The sequence below is a fragment of the Bicyclus anynana genome, chromosome 14 (assembly GCF_947172395.1).
Source record: "Bicyclus anynana chromosome 14, ilBicAnyn1.1, whole genome shotgun sequence".
Taxonomy (NCBI): Eukaryota; Metazoa; Arthropoda; class Insecta; order Lepidoptera; family Nymphalidae; genus Bicyclus; species Bicyclus anynana.
This window is the reverse complement of record NC_069096.1, coordinates 16,641,452-16,660,674: the sequence shown is the minus strand read 5'-3', so window position 1 is coordinate 16,660,674 and position 19,223 is coordinate 16,641,452. Positions and strand designations below refer to the sequence as shown.

Here is a 19,223-nt window from a genome sequence, read left to right as displayed (position 1 = left end):
ATAACAAATATTAGGATTTTTTTTCTATCGCTACCACTATTAAATAGAGCTCTCTCCTGAATGCAAGTTAAGGAATGCTTGCACGTCATGGTTAGAGATTTTTTAATCCCTGTACCTTACAAGAACACAATATATGCCGTCTTGCCTTACTGCCATTGTCAACTCTTGCACTTATCGATCATTAGAAATGCATCACTAATGATAAAGTAGATTTCTGATAACGAATTGCGGTAATGCAGGTTACATTACTGACAATTAGTTATCTCTTATCACAAATATATCTACCGGTAGGTTTTATATTATTATAAAATTGTAACGGTTCTATGTTGTCTGAGATAACTTGGATACGTTTTAATGAGAACTAATAATTAAGACCATGAAAATAGTGATCTTAATAAAATAAATGGTTATGGCTGCTGGATGTTGGCGGCTCGAGATCGTGGTGCATCCACATCGTCGGTTCATCGGTTATTAATGATGTATAAATAGTTAGGTATACCTATAAGTACAGGTGCTTAAATGGATTTGTTTGTCTATTTTTGGCTTACTGCTGCGCCAATACCAGACCAAAAATGGTAGTATAGGTAAACTGTATTTTGGACATAAAAATGTTTAATTCCTAGAAATGTACAAAAATTTGGTACAGGTATTACAATTTCATACACGTGGTTTTTGTCAGCAAACGGATTTTAACACTAATATTTATTATTACTGGATAAGTATCCCAATCTGAAAAGAAAATCCATCACTAATAATAATAGAACATTCATTACCTTGAAAGTTAAATTCACTGTCACTTCTTGTCACTGTCGCAAGACTTGGAAACAACGTATGCACAAAGCTTTACTTATTCACTACAGTAGATTCATTCATTTCAGCCATTCTGAATGACTCTCAGACAATACGAGCACTTTAATCTATTATTATATAGTAAGTACCTATTCATTGAATAGACGTTAAAGAAAATCTAACATCTTTTGAATATCTTTTTTAGTTGATATTTCAAGTGATCTCTGTTATAATATATAATACATACTATAGTCTCAATTAACTCAATAACTGAACTAATATGAACGGATGCAAAGTTCTGAGGTCTGTGGTTTGAATCGTGAAACGATCGTGTTTAAATAATACCATGTCCCGTCACCGTTCTGTCCACCTCCTAACGCGGATCCGTATGCAGCGACCTTAAGATTTACGATCACTTATCCTGAAGTGAGGCAAACTGTATAGAGAACATATTTTCTCTCAACGCATTGCACAAACAAGCTCATAATTTAAAAACTCCGAATGAGTTCAACAATATAAATTTTCGTAAGTTAACCTGACTTTTATTATTTTTGTTTTATTACGTTAGTTTAAATTCTAAAATATTATGACCTGATATCAATATATAGAACATTTTAACTAAACAATAACTACAATAAAATAAACAAAGTAATGCTATTTGCAAATAGTTTACCACTAGGCTCAACACCGCAAACACGGAATTAGCAGAGGCTGATAAGGGGAAAGGAAATTTTTGATAAGGCAGTGGAAATAGATTCGGTATTGAAACGTATCAGTGACGCAAACAAGATCAAGTTCAACACTTGTACTAGAACAGAGATGTTCAACCTCTAAAAATCCATGCATATTCATTGTTGCACTGTACCTAGACATATTAAAAAGCGGAGTTTGTATCACGCTTTCTGAATTTTATTTTCTTTGGGATGGCTTACCGTCATCTAAATTCTATCCTTTGCCGCTGATGCCATGGGTAAGCAGCATGTCTCTTCCTTCCTTCCCTAGCCGTGGCGGTATCATGCGACCAACTAGATAATCCTGAATAATGTTTCCTTTATTAAATGAATGTAAATTATAATACTAAGTATTAGCAATGCCCTGACGGGGCCTCATGTAACATTTATAAAAGTGCGTGAATGCTATATAAAGAAATAAATAAAAAAATAATCTTGTTAAGAGAGCCATTTCCTTTATATATAAAGGAAATGGCCGAAATAGGAAAACTTTCAGATCGATACAGAAATGAAAAATGTATTATAAATTTTGTATTTTTTACTAGATTACTCCATTAGAATCTTAGACGAATAATATTAAATAATATTGGCGATCATCGTAATCATCATTATCATCGTCGTCGTCGTCGTCCATCAACATCCATCGACTCTTCGAACTATGTGCCCCGCCTATTGCCACTTCAACTTCGCGACTCGTTGAGCTATGTCAGTGACTTTGGTTCTTCGGCGGATCTCCTCATTTCTGATTCGATAACGAAAAGATACTCCGAGCATAGCTCGTTCCATCACCCACTTTGTGACTCTGAGCCTTCTTATGACGCTCATAGTTAGCGACCAAGTCTCAGGACCATAGGTCATCACTGGCAACATGCACTGTTCGAAGATTTTTGTCTTCAAACACTGAGGAATTTCGGACGAAAAGATATCGCTGAGTTTCTCGAATGCTGCCCAACCGAGCTGGATTCGGCGGTTCACCTCTTTCGCGAAATTGGACCTACCTAATTGGACCATATGTCCTAGGTAGGTATATGTATTCGTCTACAATTTCAAGTGCTCATAATAATTAATTATTTAGTGAGTGGATTTTGTTTACTTGTTCGCGTGATCTATGTATACTTTTGTCGAGAAACAATAAATTGAATACAAACGTCATAGCGTGGGATGTGTCACTCATGTGGCATTATAGTTCTGGCTGCAACTGATGTGTTACAAATATAGTCTGTTTTTTATTTGGAGACTATGCGTGATATGATTCGTGATAACAATGTTATATTAACTTATGACTTCTCAGATGATTATAGGTAACTTGAGGAAATTATTTTGTGGTGGTATTAAAATTTCAATAAGATACAAAGCATGATACCCGTAGGTATTATAGACTAAAAAAGACTATAGATAATTAAATGAAAATAACTAAAACGAAGACTTTTAAATACTAAATTAATAATATAAAATTTTACGAAAACTTTGCCAATTATCCATATCAATTTTATTTCACTCTGTAGTATAAAATCACCAAACAAATACAGATGAAATTTTATTTATTCAAAAGAATTTTATGAAGATGTTTTAAATAAGTTATGTAACCTGATGGCAGTACAAAAAAATTGTAAACATAACGTCATACAGTTGTATGAACCAGTAGGTAGGGAACAATTCTTTACTTAACATATTTTTTTTACACAAGCAACAATCAATCTGTATTGTTGTTCCGCCCTAACCTCGTTACACCCGCGCTGTGAGTTGTGACGGATGCGGTGGACGCTAAAAATGAACGTCCAAGTCGTCCGCAAGTTATTATGAATTCCTGTTTGCAATCAAGACTGCATTGTTACTGGTGGAATATCGCGGAACGTAGTTACAATGCCTAAAGCAATTAACGCTGACGCTATTTCTAAGCCTTTTCCGAACCTTAACAACGAATGTATGAATAAATCTACGAATGATTGTAAGAGAGTGATTTTTATTCAAGAACATTTTGGCCTGAATGTGATCTCATTTAATGTTTAAGTGACTATGCATTATGTGCTAATTGTTAATTTATTCAATTTCCATGTGCTAATTTATCTACTCAATGTATTCACACAGGTCGAAGGTAGAAGGTGATGCATGGACCGCGGCGGGCAAGCGGATCTCAACGTCGTGTGTCGTCCAGCCCCAGAAGGGGGAGAGTGAGTATCAAGGGACAAGGAGCGAAAAGAGAAAATAACTTGTAGGGAGTCAAGAAGGCGTCCCGGGAACACGCAAAGAGCAAGTACCGGGTTCGCCCTCCCTCGATTCGGCCCAAATTACCGAGAGATTGAAAGGGCCATGGGAGGTGGTGGGTTGTCCCTACTCAATGTATTCAGTGTATTGGTTTCTACGCCTAAACAATAAATCAACTCAATTCAATTAAATTCATTTATTTGCAGATTGTATAATTTACATATTTGTTGGTATTGACAATAATTTGTTACAATTGGCTATACAATCCACCAAATACTGGCATGCAAATTTTATTACTCACATTCATTTACAGTGTTTAAATTGTGTAAGTAACTTTATATAAATTTAATAATATTATAATCAAAATACATTAAATTAGATTATATTATACATGTACAACTTAATTTTATAAGGGCGCAATACGAAGATTATATTTTATTAATTTTTAAACATTCAATTATTGTTGAATCAATAGCAAATAATATTTGCTATCAATGGCAACCTACCATTTGACCAGACCTGAGCCAATTTAAAAGATATTAAGCTCTAAATTAAATTGCAAATCAAATCAAATCAATCAAATCCGGAACACCTTCCAGTCATAAAAAAAATTTGAAAAGTTTTAAGGGAAATAATAAAAATATTATACACTAAGCTTATAATTATGTAAAAGATACGCCTTTTATGTACAAGTTTTCAGTCTTTTGTTAAAACTATATAAACATTTTATACCTCATTAGTTAGGCGAGGTGTTATTATAGGTGTGTACTTGTGTAGTCCTACCAATGCACATGAGATAGTGTATGTAGTATTGTAGGTATCTATTTAGTATACACAAACACTACAGTATACATATAAACTAACACTTCATCCTCGTTCTGCTCTAATCTAGAAGGGTCCATGCAATTTAACTATCGTATCTATAAATTGGTTTTTTCATCTTGCATCTTCTCTTCAGGTTCCTTTTTTTCTTCATTGTTCTGAGATTCTACTTTCACCTTCTCTTCAGGTTTCTTCTTTCCTAAAACACAAAACAAATTCTTTTTATAAATATTTTATTCGACAACCGTAGCCAAGCCATCTTCCAGACTTCGGTGCATCTAGTAGATAACTTTTAAAGATAACTTGAGAAGAAAAACAACCACTACTATGGTTCGTAACTTTCAAAATTTCATACGACTTGCCATGAATATCACATAGACACACAGTTTGAGTGTTAAGGTCATAAATAAACAGTTATGTCCTGTGCCCAACGACCAAATCTATATAGTCGTAATTTTATGTAGAAACTACTTTATGTAGGGAAACATTGGCTTTATGATAATTTAGTGTAGAAGTTCAGGGTTATATGGAAAACACGTGAAAGCTATAAAATTGAGAAGAAATAAATTTTTAAAATCGAACTATATGTATTAGTAGAAAGTCAATCCAAACCTATTTGAGGTAGGTTTAGAGAATCACAATGATACATACGTGTAGGATGTTAGTGGAAAATCGAAAGTAACTTTATTTTTCAGGCTATAGACTGACTAAAGTGCAAAATGTTTTTGAGTAACTTTCCACTGCTCTACATAAGAAGGCTTAGAATCGCTCTACGGGCGATGGAGCGAGTTATGGTCGATGTACTTTTGCGTGATCGAATCAGATTTAATGAGGAGATATATTTAAAAACTCAAGTTCTCCGAGATAGCTCAGTGAGTCTCGTAGTTTAAGTGGCAATGGGCAGGGCATATAGTTTGAAGAGCCGATGGACGTTGGTCTCACAAGGTGCTGAAATGGCGACCCAGCACAGAAAAACCCTGCTCAGTGTTGGTCGACTAGGTTGACCGATGACATCAACAGGGAGCCGCTGAATGCTGATCCTCGTGTCGTGTTGTTTATAAGTCGTTGTGACCTACGTCCAACAGTTAACATTCATCGGCTAATTATGACAATTTTGATGCACTTTCAATTTCCAGAACCCAAATTCGTACATTATTTTGATAAGTAAATAAAAATACTATACAACAAAGTGTAAGGTCTTTAAGAAAATATAACAAAGAACGAATGTTATGAGAGAAAATCTAATAAAGTCGTGTTAGAGTAACTTGTTTTATATATACATTTTCATAACAGTGATGTACGGACGACATTTACTGCATCTAAGTAAAGGAAAAGAGTCATTAAAGAACGACTTTTGTTTGCTTTTTGTTTTTTTGCATGTATTGTACTTTTTATGCTCGCATTCAATATTATATGAAATATATATTGAATCCAGTATTGTAGAGGGAGGCTTTGAAGGATATATACTAACCTGCTCCCCCTAGAAGTAACTTCTGTAAAGTGGAGCACGGCGCATCGATCGTAATGGATAGCACGAATGCTGCGATGGTTGCAAACGCCAGGTCCCCCAAGGCGCGATATATCTGTAAAATAATCGTTATTATATTTATTACAGGAATTATAACTAAAGCAACATTGTTGCTTAGAGCGATAATGTTCAACTTTTTAACTCAAGACGATGATGCGGATGCTGGTGATGCGGAGATTAGTTTTATTTGCAAAATATTTTCATTTTATAAAATTTCCAACCAACCGTCAGTCTTATAAAAAATACTTACAAACTCATAGCCAGAATGGATAAAAATATTTAAAAATTAACCTTGTCGGATAAATTTTCAGAATAAGATGTCTATATAAGCGGAAAACGCTCCACCAACCACGCCTTATGTGGTGATTTTATTGTCATCAACTATGACCATATTAATCTTTCAGCTGATAATGGGTTGACAATGTGAGACATTGTTGAAGAAACTTATCATATTATTTACCGTGTTCCCATCGGTGAAGAAGTGCGTGCCCACCATGCTGCCGTTGGACACCATCATGATGGGGTAGTGGGTGAGGTACATGGCGTACGAGAGCCGCGCCGGCAGCTTCCACATCTGCAGCGACAGGAACCAGTTTATGGGGCCTGCGGTGTTGAGTAGATATGGAGGTTTTAGACTATAAATAGGTATGTCTGATGAAAAGCAACGATGAGTTCTTAGTGGCAATTGTCTACTTGCTGTAGAAATTCAACAAGAAATCTACCTATTTAACTTGTTTTTCTACACAAAGTTATTACTCGTATGCAAACTTTAAAAACCTACGCAATATTTTTCAGTTATTAGTTGAACTTATGCACAAAACAAAACATAACATTTTATGCAGTTAGGTGTCATTATATGTAATTGTGGGTTAACTTTCCTAATTTAATCGAGCAAAATAATGTGGTAACATTATTATATTGATAGTTCATATTTTAATATTATATAAACGAATGAATAGGTACATGAAAAATTACATGAGTGAATGAATAAATAAACAAAGGGTTGAACAAATGACCTCCATAACCGTGGACGCAAGCGAAGATCAGCCAGCCCACCGCCAGCGCCCAGATGGCGCGCATGTAGGAGTTGAGGAAGTTGTCGAGCGCCTGCAGGTGAAAGTCCTCCTGCATCACGGGGTACGTGGTGAAGATGCAGAACGCCATCAGCAGGAAGGCCATTACCCAGATCACCCACACGAGTATCTGAAAACAAAGTTACTTACCTTCAAATACATAGTTGTTATCTTCTTTCCCTTCGTTCATCTGTCGTCTGTCCGACTGATTAGTCGTCGGAGAAAAAAGTACGGTAGCCAAGTATGGAATTTGAACTGTGGTGGATTTTGAACTGTATTTTTCGCAGTATAGTATGAAAAATCTCGTTTCTAATTGCCAGTCGCTGCAACCCTTCGAAGATTTTTCAAGATAAATTTTATAGCGAAGGGTTGCCACGAAGCTAAGGGATGGGAGAAATAAGTCCTCACGATATCCCGGGAAAATATCAAAAAATCAAGTTTTATATTTGGACAATTGAGACTGTCTAATAATCAAGCAGCTTCTTTCTTGACACCTGCTCGTCCAAAGTCACAACGATCCAAACTCTATGATTGACTATAGTACCTAAATACCTCCCTATGCTAGGAGCATGACTGACACACTTTCAGCCATTTTAAAATATGACAACGTATGATGTATTGACGGCTTCCGTGGTGCTGTGGTATGCACGGTGGATTTACAAGATGGAGGTCCTGCGTTCGAACCCCGGGTGGACCGATTTGGCCATGGCTAGTTACCACTCTACTGGCAAAGACGACCGCCAAGCGATTTAGCGTTCTGTACGATGTCGTGTAGAAACAGAATAGGGGGTGTGGATTTTCATCTTTCTCCTAACAAGTTAGCTCGCTTCTATCTTAGATTGCATCACTCACCATCAGGTGAGATAGTAGTCGAGGGTAGTCTTAAGTCTCGGTTCATAAGAAGCGAGGTCTGTTCCCAAAGTGGACTGCCTAAATAAGCTGATAATGATGAAGAAACCTTGTTAATGCGGATCTTCCTCCCCTTGCACCGCAGCAGCAGGTAGCCGTACATCATGCCGACGAAGAAGGGCGGCGCGCGCGTCAGCGTGTTGATGTAGTAGTCCGTGAAGTAGTCGCCGAACTGGTCCACGCGACTAGACAAGAAAAAATTATTTAAAAAATCCCAAACACAAATAATTATGTCTAAAACTCCATATTATCAACCTATTCTGGCGTACTTCAGGGTCAGGGTTTCCTCCATAAAGGAGAAAGAATACAACATGAAGTCAATGAAAATTACTGAACCGAAAGTTAGTTAATATAGTCCCCGAACGGGAATGCAATACCAACTTGTTAATTTAGGGCTAATAAATTTAATAAGAAGGGTGAGATGGAACTTCGTAATAAATCGATGGAAGATCACATAGCTTCATCGTCTTTCTGGTGTGTGTGTGAAAATTTCCACGTTGAAAAAAAATGTTACTCCTTACCCAGGGTTAGCGAGAGCGGCAGAATAGTTGTACAAGAAGCTGAAAGTGGTGGACAGGACGAGAGACACCATGATGATGGTGCCGAGCGCGCACCACGCCACAGCCTGGCTTCCAAACAGCCACACCAGCACAGCAGGGCTGAACAGGTAGAGCTGCAGGTCCACTGAGAGGTACCAGGTTTGATATAGGCACTGTAATATATTTAAATATTAAAGCATTCGTGTCTCTATTATAATACTCACTTCGTTCGTTTTATAAAATGCTACTCCTGCTTTAATGACCATCATTATGCAACTGTTTTATAATCTACTATTATAATATGTGTCTCTCTGTCCTCTATTTAGCCTACATTGTATTTGTAAAATAATATAAATACAATATAAGCTAAATAGAATAACTATACTTTTCAAGACAATAGACAGAGAGTTTAGTAAAATTTTTAACTTTAAACGCATTAATGCTAGCCAAAAATTAAAGTTTAGCGAATGGGCTACTGTAGGCATTTACAAAAGTAGAGACAAACTGTACGAGTTGTACGAGGAAAAACAATATACTCAAACGCGAACTTATTTAGATTATGTAAAAAGTTACTCAAAAATTTTCAAACGTGTTTGTATTCTTGCGAAATCGTTACACATCAAACAGAAAATAATTGAGTCTGAGAACAAGATACAAACCACCTGGAATATAATTAATAGAGAATTAGGAAAAATCAAACCGCGGGATATCAGTTTTGAATTAATTGTCAATGACAAAAAGGTAAACACTGATATCGAGGTTGTTAATGCCTTTGAAGATTTTTTCCAGAATGTTCCTATCTTGTTAACTGATTCACTAGATTCGTCTGCTACGGAAGCCCAGAGACTATTACGAGGCAATGTTAAAGAGTGCAACGTTCTTTTTGAATTTCACCACATAACTGTATCAGACATTAAAAAATCTTTCAATTTGTTAAAATTAAAAAGAACCGGAGATCTGTGGGGCATGTCAGTGAAAGTAATATCTAACATAATTGATGTCATTGCTCCCCACTTAGCCATTATTTTTAATGAATGTGTGGACTTAGGTATTTTTCCGAACCTAATGAAGCATGGCAAATTGATACCACTTTTTAAATCAGGAGACAAGTCAGATCTTAATAATTATAGACCGATTACAATATTGCCAACACTTAGCAAGGTCTTTGAAAAAATCATATTAAATCAACTTTTATGTCATTTTAATTTAAATAACTTGTTTCATCCTGAACAGTATGGTTTTACGAAAGGTCGCAATACAACTGATGCAGGGGCTAAACTTTTAAAACATATTTATGAAGCATGGGAAGGTTCTAAGAATGCTATTGGTGTGTTCTGTGATCTGTCCAAGGCGTTCGATTGTGTTGACCATAACACCCTTCTACTCAAGTTAAGCCACTATGGCATCAAAAGTGTTGCACTCGATCTCATTGCCTCTTATCTCAGTGATAGAACACAAAAGGTATGCATAAATGATATAAAGTCGCACGGTTCCACTACCATAATGGGCGTCCCACAGGGTTCAATTCTGGGTCCTTTTCTATTTTTAGTGTACATAAACGATTTACCATACCATGTCAGCGGCATATGTGAGATTGTACTGTTTGCTGATGACACATCCTTAATTTTTAAGTCCGACAGAAATAAAGATAACTCTGACGACGTAAACCGTGCCATATCGCATGTGTCGCATTGGTTCACTGCAAATAATCTACTTTTGAATGCCAAGAAAACTAAATGTATTGAGTTTTTATTGCCAAATGTTAAAAAATTAGATAAGTATATAATGATCGATGGTGAAACACTGGAAATGGAGAGTTCCACATGGGAGTGACCTTGGATTGTAAACTTCAGTGGGGTGCTCATATAGAAAAACTGTCTGGTAAACTTAGCTCAGCGGCATTTGCCGTGAGAAAAATAAGACAGTTTACTGATGTTGATACAGCTAGGCTTGTTTATTTTGCGTACTTTCACAGCGTAATGTCTTACGGTATTTTATTGTGGGGCAAGGCTGCCGATATACAATCTATATTTGTACTTCAAAAAAGAGCAATTCGAGCAATATATCAATTAAAATCACGCGAGTCCCTTCGTCAAAAGTTTAAAGAAATAGGTATACTAACAGTAGCCTGTCAATATATATATAACAGTATAGTATATGTAAGACAAAATATTAATTTGTACAAACGAAAAGGAGATTTAAACCCACGTCTTACTAGACACGGGCATAAGTTAGTTATTTCTGCATATCGTCTCCAAAGAGTAAAAAAATCTTTTGTAGGTTTGGGTGTACTCTTCTATAATAAGATCCCCAAGACTGTGATGGACCTGCCAATGCACAGCTTTAAGCAATGTGTTAAAAAACATTTACTTAGTCGAGGGTACTACAACATTGATGAGTTTCTTAATGATAAAGATGCTTGGAGGCCGTTGGATCAGCTTCCACCTTCACACAGAAAGTAAAACTATAATAAATGTAAACAGTCATCATTATCAACCCATATTCGGCTCACTGCTGAGCTCGAGTCTCTTCTCAGAATGAGAGGGGTTAGGCCAATAGTCCACCACGCTGGCCCGAAAACGAGAATTAAGATAATTCTCTGGTATACAGGTTTCCTCACGATGTTTTCCTTCACCGATTGAGACACGTGATATTTAATTTCTTTGTTATTAATTGTAAATTATAATACTGTATGACTTTTTCAAAAGAGCAACTGTTGAGTTTCTTGCCGGTATCTTCTCAGCAGAACCTGCCTTCCGAACCGGTGGTAGAATCTTTACAAATAGTCAACTGACGTGTCAAAAGTGCTTGTAAACTGAGCCTACTTGAAATAAATGATTTTTGATTTTTTTTTTTTTTTTATATGGCCTTGCCTTAAGCAGCCCTAAAAAACTTCAGTTACTCACAATTCCCATAGGCTTGACATAGTTCTGAACATGCAGCAGCGCGGACCACCACCTCCGTCTGCACATGAGCACCATGTGCCCCATGTTGAGCCACATGGGCCCGTCCGACATGCGGTGGAACAGCGACGCTTGCAGCAGGATGACGGCGGCCAGCAGAGGCAGGATCCGGAGAATACGGTACAGGTAGAACATGTGGAGAGAGGTTATGAAGCGCCCTGGTGGAGAAAGATGGTTGTAGCTTCATTAGTTCGGTCGGGGTCATGAGTTGAAATACTACATACTATATACCCAGTGTTATCAGAACGAGTCTTGACGATTAGTTAGATAGGAATAGAGAAAATAGAGAAAGAAAGGGTATTTATAAGTTAAGAAAGATGATGGTTTTAACTTCAATAACTCGGGTCTATACTGAAAGGGTATGGAAACTTGCTCATTAAACTATTATTGTACCCACTGCTATCACAGTCTTTATGATTACTTGAAAGGGAACGAATTAGTAACAACGATGAAAAATATTCTTTAACATAATTTGAATGAAATAATTACATGAAGTACTAACTAATATCAGACTAATAAACGTTCAATGATTATTTTTACATGTATAATCGAAATAATTCACATTTACCTATATTTTATAAGCGTCGTTTCGATCTGGTAAAGCGTTTACTTTGGTTAGCTACAAGTCTTCCAGCAAAGACGTATTTAGTAAAAGATCATGTATGATGCTGCGTAAAAAACATTAAAGATAAGTAAAGTAATCTTGTAATCAAGGGCTAATTTGTATTTCAAATTATAAAACGAGTCAAAATTATTTTAAGTTACTTGTAATTTACTTACATCGAGTAATTTTCCCAACAACGGTATAGACGCACAGAACACCGCTGAGAAGAAAGAACGTGTCCACTGTGATAGGCGCCGAGTTCACCCACACGCTCGTGAAGGAGGTTAGCCACTGCCAACAATAACAATAAAAATTTATTATATTGTTAGTTTGCCTCTTTACGTTAGCCCAGTCATTAGATTTTGTGGCTTCAGATCTAGAGGCCCTGAGTTCGTGAATCAGCCTATGAAATTATGAGGTTTTCTTTATTCTCCGTAATTCTCTCGACCCCAGTCATCATTACAGTCAAATTACCTTGAACTTTACAACCCGCTTTGAAGCAGCCTGGTGAATCTTAGTTCCAAATTCCCTCTTTTATAAGGAGAGCGGCCTGAAATTATTTTTTGTTACATACTAACACCGAAGACATCCTAGGTTTAAGTCCTTTAAAGGATGATTTCACCTATTAATCCATGTACTTTCACCACCACACCTGTGAATGTAGAACACGAAGATTTTTTTGTTATATATGCAAGCGCTTGGCTGCAATGATGCCTGATGGTAAGCAATGATTTGAAGAGCTGATAACAAAAAAACGTAACCTTTTGACTTGAAGATAGCCACATTGTTGATAGTAGGGTAAACATAAGCTAGTAGGGTATTCCATACCTTTGCAGTGCATTATAAGAAATGACGAACCAATCTCTTAGTACGTGTCCAAGGAACATCTGAACATCTACTATAATAACAGCAGCAAATCGCTATGATGTCTAGCTGTTTTACGGTAGAATGGCGAAGGCGGCACGAGATCAAACAGTTACTGTGCATACTCCGCGAAATAAATCTTGTCAAATACCGATACCACTTTACGGTACATTTTTGAAAAGGTTACCCACCTGCTTGACCGCTTGAACGTTTTGCACGAAGGTGAGCATGGTGAGGCAGTAGGTGTGGCCGAAGATGACCCACAGCATGGAGACGGCGCGGATGCCGTCCACGCACTCCAGGGACCCGGCCGGCTGGCTGAACGTGAGGAACCGCCGCGTGTTCGTGTACACGGAGAAGCTGCGGTACAGAGTGCTCACTTCAGAACTCTCTGGAACAGAAGCAACGAAGTTTATCGACCTTCTGGCGCTTTGGTAGAGCTATGGTTCTCAACAGAGGCCCTGAGTGCGATTAACAGCTCGGGTAGCCTTTTTTTGATTGGCTCTTGTCTGGTGTGTCTTATTGTAGCTTATCGAGACGATGCTGCGTAGAAACACACAAGAGGTGTGGGCAGAATAGGCTCCTCCAAGTTAGCTTGCTTTCATATTAGATTGCATCACTGATGTTAAACTTGTCATTCAATAAAAAAGTGAATGATTGAAAGAGAAATACGAGAAATGAAATTACGTTATTGTTAGAATATGCCCGGCTCAACGTCGACTATAAGTCTGCGGGTAGTGGTTCTACCACTGGTACAAATAGCATATTAAGTCGTTTAGTAACTTAGCAGTTGCTTTTTAAAGAAACGTTACATTAAGGGCATTTTTTTCAAAACAACAACATCCAAACTTGTTGTCGGAAGTAAACTTACTTTTGAATTTTGTCATTACGAAAATATGCCGTAAATAGGCGGATAGGTCTTTCCTCATAATCATCGTAGGTAAGTTTAATGGTCGACTGTAATACCGGCTCTCTACTTATAGAAGAGGGGATTTGGATGTGTTCCAACGCGGCGGCGGACTTGTGATAATGTTCAGGACTGTGACGATCACTATCAGATGTAAATGATAGTGGCAGGACTGACGGCTTACTTTGAGGCAAAAGTTTGTAATTACAACTTTCATCTCAAACCCCAGCTGATACTAAAAATTTCTGAAACGTTAAACTAAATTTAACCTTATTTTATAACTCACATAATATTTATGTCTAATATCGCACACCTGGAAATTTCATAAATTAACTCTATTTACAAAATATACGTAATACCTGTATATACCTGCAAGACGTGCATCCATCTACAATAATAATAACATTATAAAGAAGAAAGAGTTGTATTTTTGTATGTAACGAGTAAACTACTAAACCGATTGGAATAATTCGTTTATTAACAGAAACCTACGTTATTAGGGCTATTTCAAATAAACGTTTTTTTTCGTATTGTTACGGAAATGGAAAATACGCAGGTGAAACCACGAGGTGGTGCTAGTACATAATACTTATTTTTTAACTTATGTTTGTTACGCGTTCACGCTTAAATTACACATGATTTTACCAATGTAAAGGTACGTTTTCAGCAAATAACACAGGCTGTATTGTTCACCCTACCTACAGGGACAAAAGCTATAGTTGGACTAACTTCATAATTAGTACACCCACTAATTCATGAAATGGAGGGGCGTTCTAAAATAGATAAGTACTTACTTTTCTTCAGTGCGAACTTTTGAAACAGATCATATGAAGTACTGAGAACTGTGATCGCACCGATCAGGGAGAATATTCCACTGAAACAAAAATTTGTTTTAGAAACTTTGACATAGGTGAAGAGGAGTGAGGTGGATCATTTTTTAACTCATAGATTGAAAAGAAAACCGCGTCAGTGGACATAATATTGGTTAAATTTAACTAGGGTAGTATACTATTCTGTACAAAATGGAAAATTCTTTTTCGAATATAGGTTTGTATTTAGTCCTCAGGGCAATTTTTATGCATCTATGATTTACACGCCCACTGTACGCACCACAGCCAACAGTTTGACGAACTACAGGAAAATAATCTAGAGGCTGCACTGCTATTCTCGTTGTCAAGCTGCAGTAGTGTCGCTATATTTCGGTTTGAGGGGATGGAGGCTCAATATCAGATAATATTCGCAGCAACTATTGCTTCACAGTTTACTCAAACTGACAGTTAATTAAGAATTTAATTTAATAATGTGATAATATGTGGCATTACTTGAAAATAAACATCTTTCTTTCTTCTCAGCAGAACCTGCCTTCGGAACCGGTGGTAGAATCTTTACAAATAGTCAACTGACTTTTCAAAAGTCCTTGTAAGCTGAGTCTACTTGAAATAAATTAATTTTGAATTTGAATTTTCTTTCTTTTCAATTATGTACTGCGATTTTATTTGTTATCCCGTCCTTCTAGGTTCTTTTTGATTTCATTCTCGACTCTCGCAGAGTTACTGCATTAACCAAAACCTCTCGAAAATGTTTCCCATTGCGAAGCCTTTTAAAATTCTTTTACCGACTTAAAGACACGTTATTTGTGACTAAATTTATCTTATCTATCTATTTAATTTATCCCTGTATTCCAACAGGAACGGGAAGTACGCGGGTGATACCGATAGCTTCTGCTAGTGTAGGTACAATAAAAATATATTACATAGCCAAGTAGTCAGCAATACTGAAGGGCCTGTCGTTGGGTAGCCGACAAAAGAACTCCTCCACAGTCACATTGTTGTCTCTCCAATCAGTGTTCCCCAAGTACTTCTGCTGGAAGTACTTCACCACTTGCTTGGCACGGCAGACCTTGGGCACGCAGGTGCCGATCGTCATTTTCATCGCTGATGCAAAATTGACGGGAATCACCCTGGAAGTAAGAAGCAAGCAAGATTTAAATTAATTTCGTTTGTTATTACTATACATGATGGGACTGGAGATTATTTGATATTTCTGATAAAGATAATATTGAAACGTTGGTGCTTATTGTATTTATCGATATCAATATTAGCCAATTAATTTAATTAAGCCACTACTGGCCCTTTGGTAAGGCTTTTTCTTTCAAATGGAAGTGGTATTTAGAAATGTAGATTGGCCAAAGCAATGGCCGAGCGTAAAAGAAAGTTGACAGAAGACGCTTTACTAATCCATAAGAAAATTATTGCGGCAAGTGTGGCTTTATTTTCCCCCAATTTGCCCCAATCAGTGCCTCCTGCGTAAGCCTTAGGAGAAATAAGGTACTCGGTAGTAGTTCGGTAGGAAAGTTCAACAACGAGCTATAGATGCTATAAATGCAACGAGTGTTAAAGTTAAAATTAAAAGTAGGAAAGTTCAAATTTTGCGTAGTCACAGGTAGGAATTAGTATATAAATAAACAATATTTTCTTAATTAATTAATGTGTATCTAATATTGGTAAGCCGTGATAGCTCAGTGGATATGACCTTTTGAAACAGGTCCCTCTAACCTAGAAACCTCTACCTTCGATTATACCCGAATATTCTTTTGATTCTAATAAATATATTTAGTAAGTGAATAGCGAAATACGTAAGTGGATCATTAGGTAAAAGAAGTAAAAAAAGGTAATTTTAAAAATCATTAAGATAAAGCTTTTGAAATTGGCAAATCATCATTACTAATTTACATCTATTCGTCCACTACTAACAGAGGTGATAGCTTAGACCCACCACGCTATTTCAATGTGGATTGGCGGGCAATTTGTAATTATGACACTGGCCGTTGAAATATAATAATGAAGTAAAAAAGTAAATATTTATCACATAAAAAGTAGTTTCGTTAAAAGATATTCAATTACCGTGAAACAAAAGGACCTCCGGCGCCAGAAATTCCTTGAGCATATCTTTGCACCATTCGATACTGTTTTATGTCTTCCAGTGTCCTGTTACTCAACGGAGGAAAAATATCACTAATATTGGGAAACTCAATATTCGGCGGTATCGTGGTGTCGTCAGGTGCATCAGTGGCATTTTCTTGCATTTGTTTTAAAGGATACTGCATCATGCAGTATTTGCCATCTATCTCCATGTCTCGGTCGACGTGTCGTATGCCCAGACATTGGTGGTAGTCCCCCAGGTCGGCCAGGTTTCCCGAAAGGAAGCCTGTTGGGATTTTTCCAGTTGCGTCTTGAACTGCAAATAAAGAACACTGTACTGTAAACTTATATCATAATTCTCTTTATAGCAGAGTTATACCGCTTTCTAGAATAAAGAAATTAGACCCATAACTACTCTAGTTTGCTTAAAGATAGAATTGTCTATTATCTCAAGACTAAGTTGATATAACAACAACAATTATTATCTACTGTCCGATATGAAACTATGGAATTTCAATTATGTCTAACTGTAGATTTTATTAATTAATAAAATATCGTGACTCGACATTTTTATATATTAGAAGATTATTATATAAAACACTCCTGTCACGGTGTTTGCGGTCGCACCCCTCCAAAACGGGTCAACCGATTTTAATGATTCCTACTTAATATTAGGTGGGTATGATAACAGTTTACAAAATATTTTTTACCCTCCCACCCCTATATTTTAATAGCATTTTTAATAATTCTGTACGGAAGAAACTAATATGGCAGAAAGACTTATAGTGATAACTTAGACTACCTACTCGTATACCTAGGTATTTTTTACCGAAGTAAGTAGTTAGGTATAATATACATATACAAATTATTAACGTTACTATTACGTCACTGATTGTGTTTACTGTTTTCCGGCACCTCTACATGCCCGTAAATAATACTTACAAAGCATAGACACATCACTGTTGTTGGACAAAAACTCCAACTGTTCGTCACACTTTTCCTCATCTATGACGCTCTCGTACAGTTCCTGGTCGAATGCCTCTGCGTAGTCTATGATCATGCCGCCCATACCCCCGGCTTGGGTTCTTACTTCCAAAACCAATGTCAATACGAAAACAATAAAATAAAAAACTTTTGAAAACATTTTACACACGTCCTTATCTGATTGTTGATGGAACTCGAAACTATTGACTTGAACAGTGATCCAGACATTAATATCTACTGATACGATGCATGAGTGTATATATATAAAAAGATGGCCGACCGGACACACGCTGTACTGTTACACGAGTAGTAGCAGTTCTCAAAATCCAGGACTCTACTCGGAGATTTTCTCTCTACTTGCGGATGACGGTGAATCCGTGGAATACTAATAAATTCGTCTTAAAAGTGAAATTTTTTATTACTTAACCTCTTGACTCCAAATGGACGACCGGTCGCCCATCGTATCCGTTACGTGTCATGTAAAAAAATATAAAGTAAACTTAGGGCAATAGGCGAGCACAGTATCATGCTCCGCGCTATAGAAGAATATAAAGATTTTTTTAAATGGCTCACAACGGTAGATTAAAACCGCTTTCCCTGACTGTCGGCTTCTTCAACGCAGACGGGCTTTTTTTTTATTTAACGGGCGGATAAAATACTCGCGGGCAGCGAATGATTAAGACTTGATTAATATGAAAATACAAGACTTATATTAAAATAATAATTGGTTTTATTTCAAATTCATCCTTAAAATAAGATCAATTATAGTCTTACTCACAAAATTATTTTTATTTTGGACCAACAAGGGCACAATTGTGCCCCTCCCTTACTAATTTTGTTAATTAAAAACAAACAAAACGTTTATATTTTGTGCTTCCCACATGTCCTAAATATATGTTTTTTTATATCATGTAAAAGATTATTCAGATCAATATTAGCCGAACAAGATCGTATTGAATGAAAAAAAAACTTAAAATGGCTCTCCTGTTAAATTGTTTTGACGGCCTCCGTGGCGCAGTGGTATGCGCGGTGGATTTACATGACGGAGGTCCTGGGTTCGATCCCCGGCTGGAAATATTGAGATTTTCTTAATTGGTCCAGGTCTGGCTGGTGGGAGGCTTCGGCCGTGGCTAGTTACCGCCCTACCGACAAAGATGTGCCGCCAAGCGATTTAGCGTTCCTGTACGATGTCGAGTAGAAACCGCAAGGGGTGTGGATTTTCATCCTCCTCCTAACAAGTTAGTCCGCTTCCATCTTAGATAGCATCATCACTTACCATCAGTAGAGATTGTCGTCAAGGGCTAACTTGTAAAGAATAAAAAAAAAATTGCAAAAATTGCAATTTGTAATTTTTGCAATTTTTGCAAATGACATTGAGACACTT

General features: G+C 36.8%; 1 protein-coding gene across 1 annotated transcript; it reads right to left on the bottom strand.

Annotated features, from left to right (window-relative positions):
- Window positions 1-3,957: 3,957 nt before the first annotated feature.
- On the bottom strand, window positions 3,958-18,020 carry LOC112047720 (nose resistant to fluoxetine protein 6-like). The gene is made up of 13 exons (XM_052885566.1): window positions 17,798-18,020; window positions 16,838-17,171; window positions 15,688-15,894; window positions 14,729-14,808; window positions 13,219-13,418; window positions 12,340-12,454; window positions 11,503-11,717; window positions 8,579-8,769; window positions 8,107-8,242; window positions 7,092-7,278; window positions 6,536-6,678; window positions 6,019-6,130; window positions 3,958-4,746 (listed from the first exon to the last, which is right to left on the bottom strand). Exons 1-13 carry the CDS (start codon window positions 17,997-17,999, stop codon window positions 4,646-4,648), a joined length of 2,223 nt encoding a protein of 740 aa, XP_052741526.1. The 5' UTR covers window positions 18,000-18,020; the 3' UTR covers window positions 3,958-4,645.
- Between the last annotated feature and the right edge of the window lie 1,203 nt (window positions 18,021-19,223).

What these genes read in the sequence shown, in the direction of transcription:
- LOC112047720 (XM_052885566.1), bottom strand. Translation starts at nt 17,999, where the DNA reads ATGTTTTCAAAAGTTTTTTATTTTATTGTTTTCGTATTGACATTGGTT. An exon ending in CAGTGATGTGTCTATGCTTT is followed by an intron (nt 17,172 to 17,797) that starts GTAAGTATTATT and finishes CTTTATTTGCAG; the next exon opens with TTCAAGACGCAACTGGAAAA. An exon ending in GGAAGATCCGCATTAACAAG is followed by an intron (nt 7,279 to 8,106) that starts GTTTCTTCATCA and finishes CTTTGTTTTCAG; the next exon opens with ATACTCGTGTGGGTGATCTG.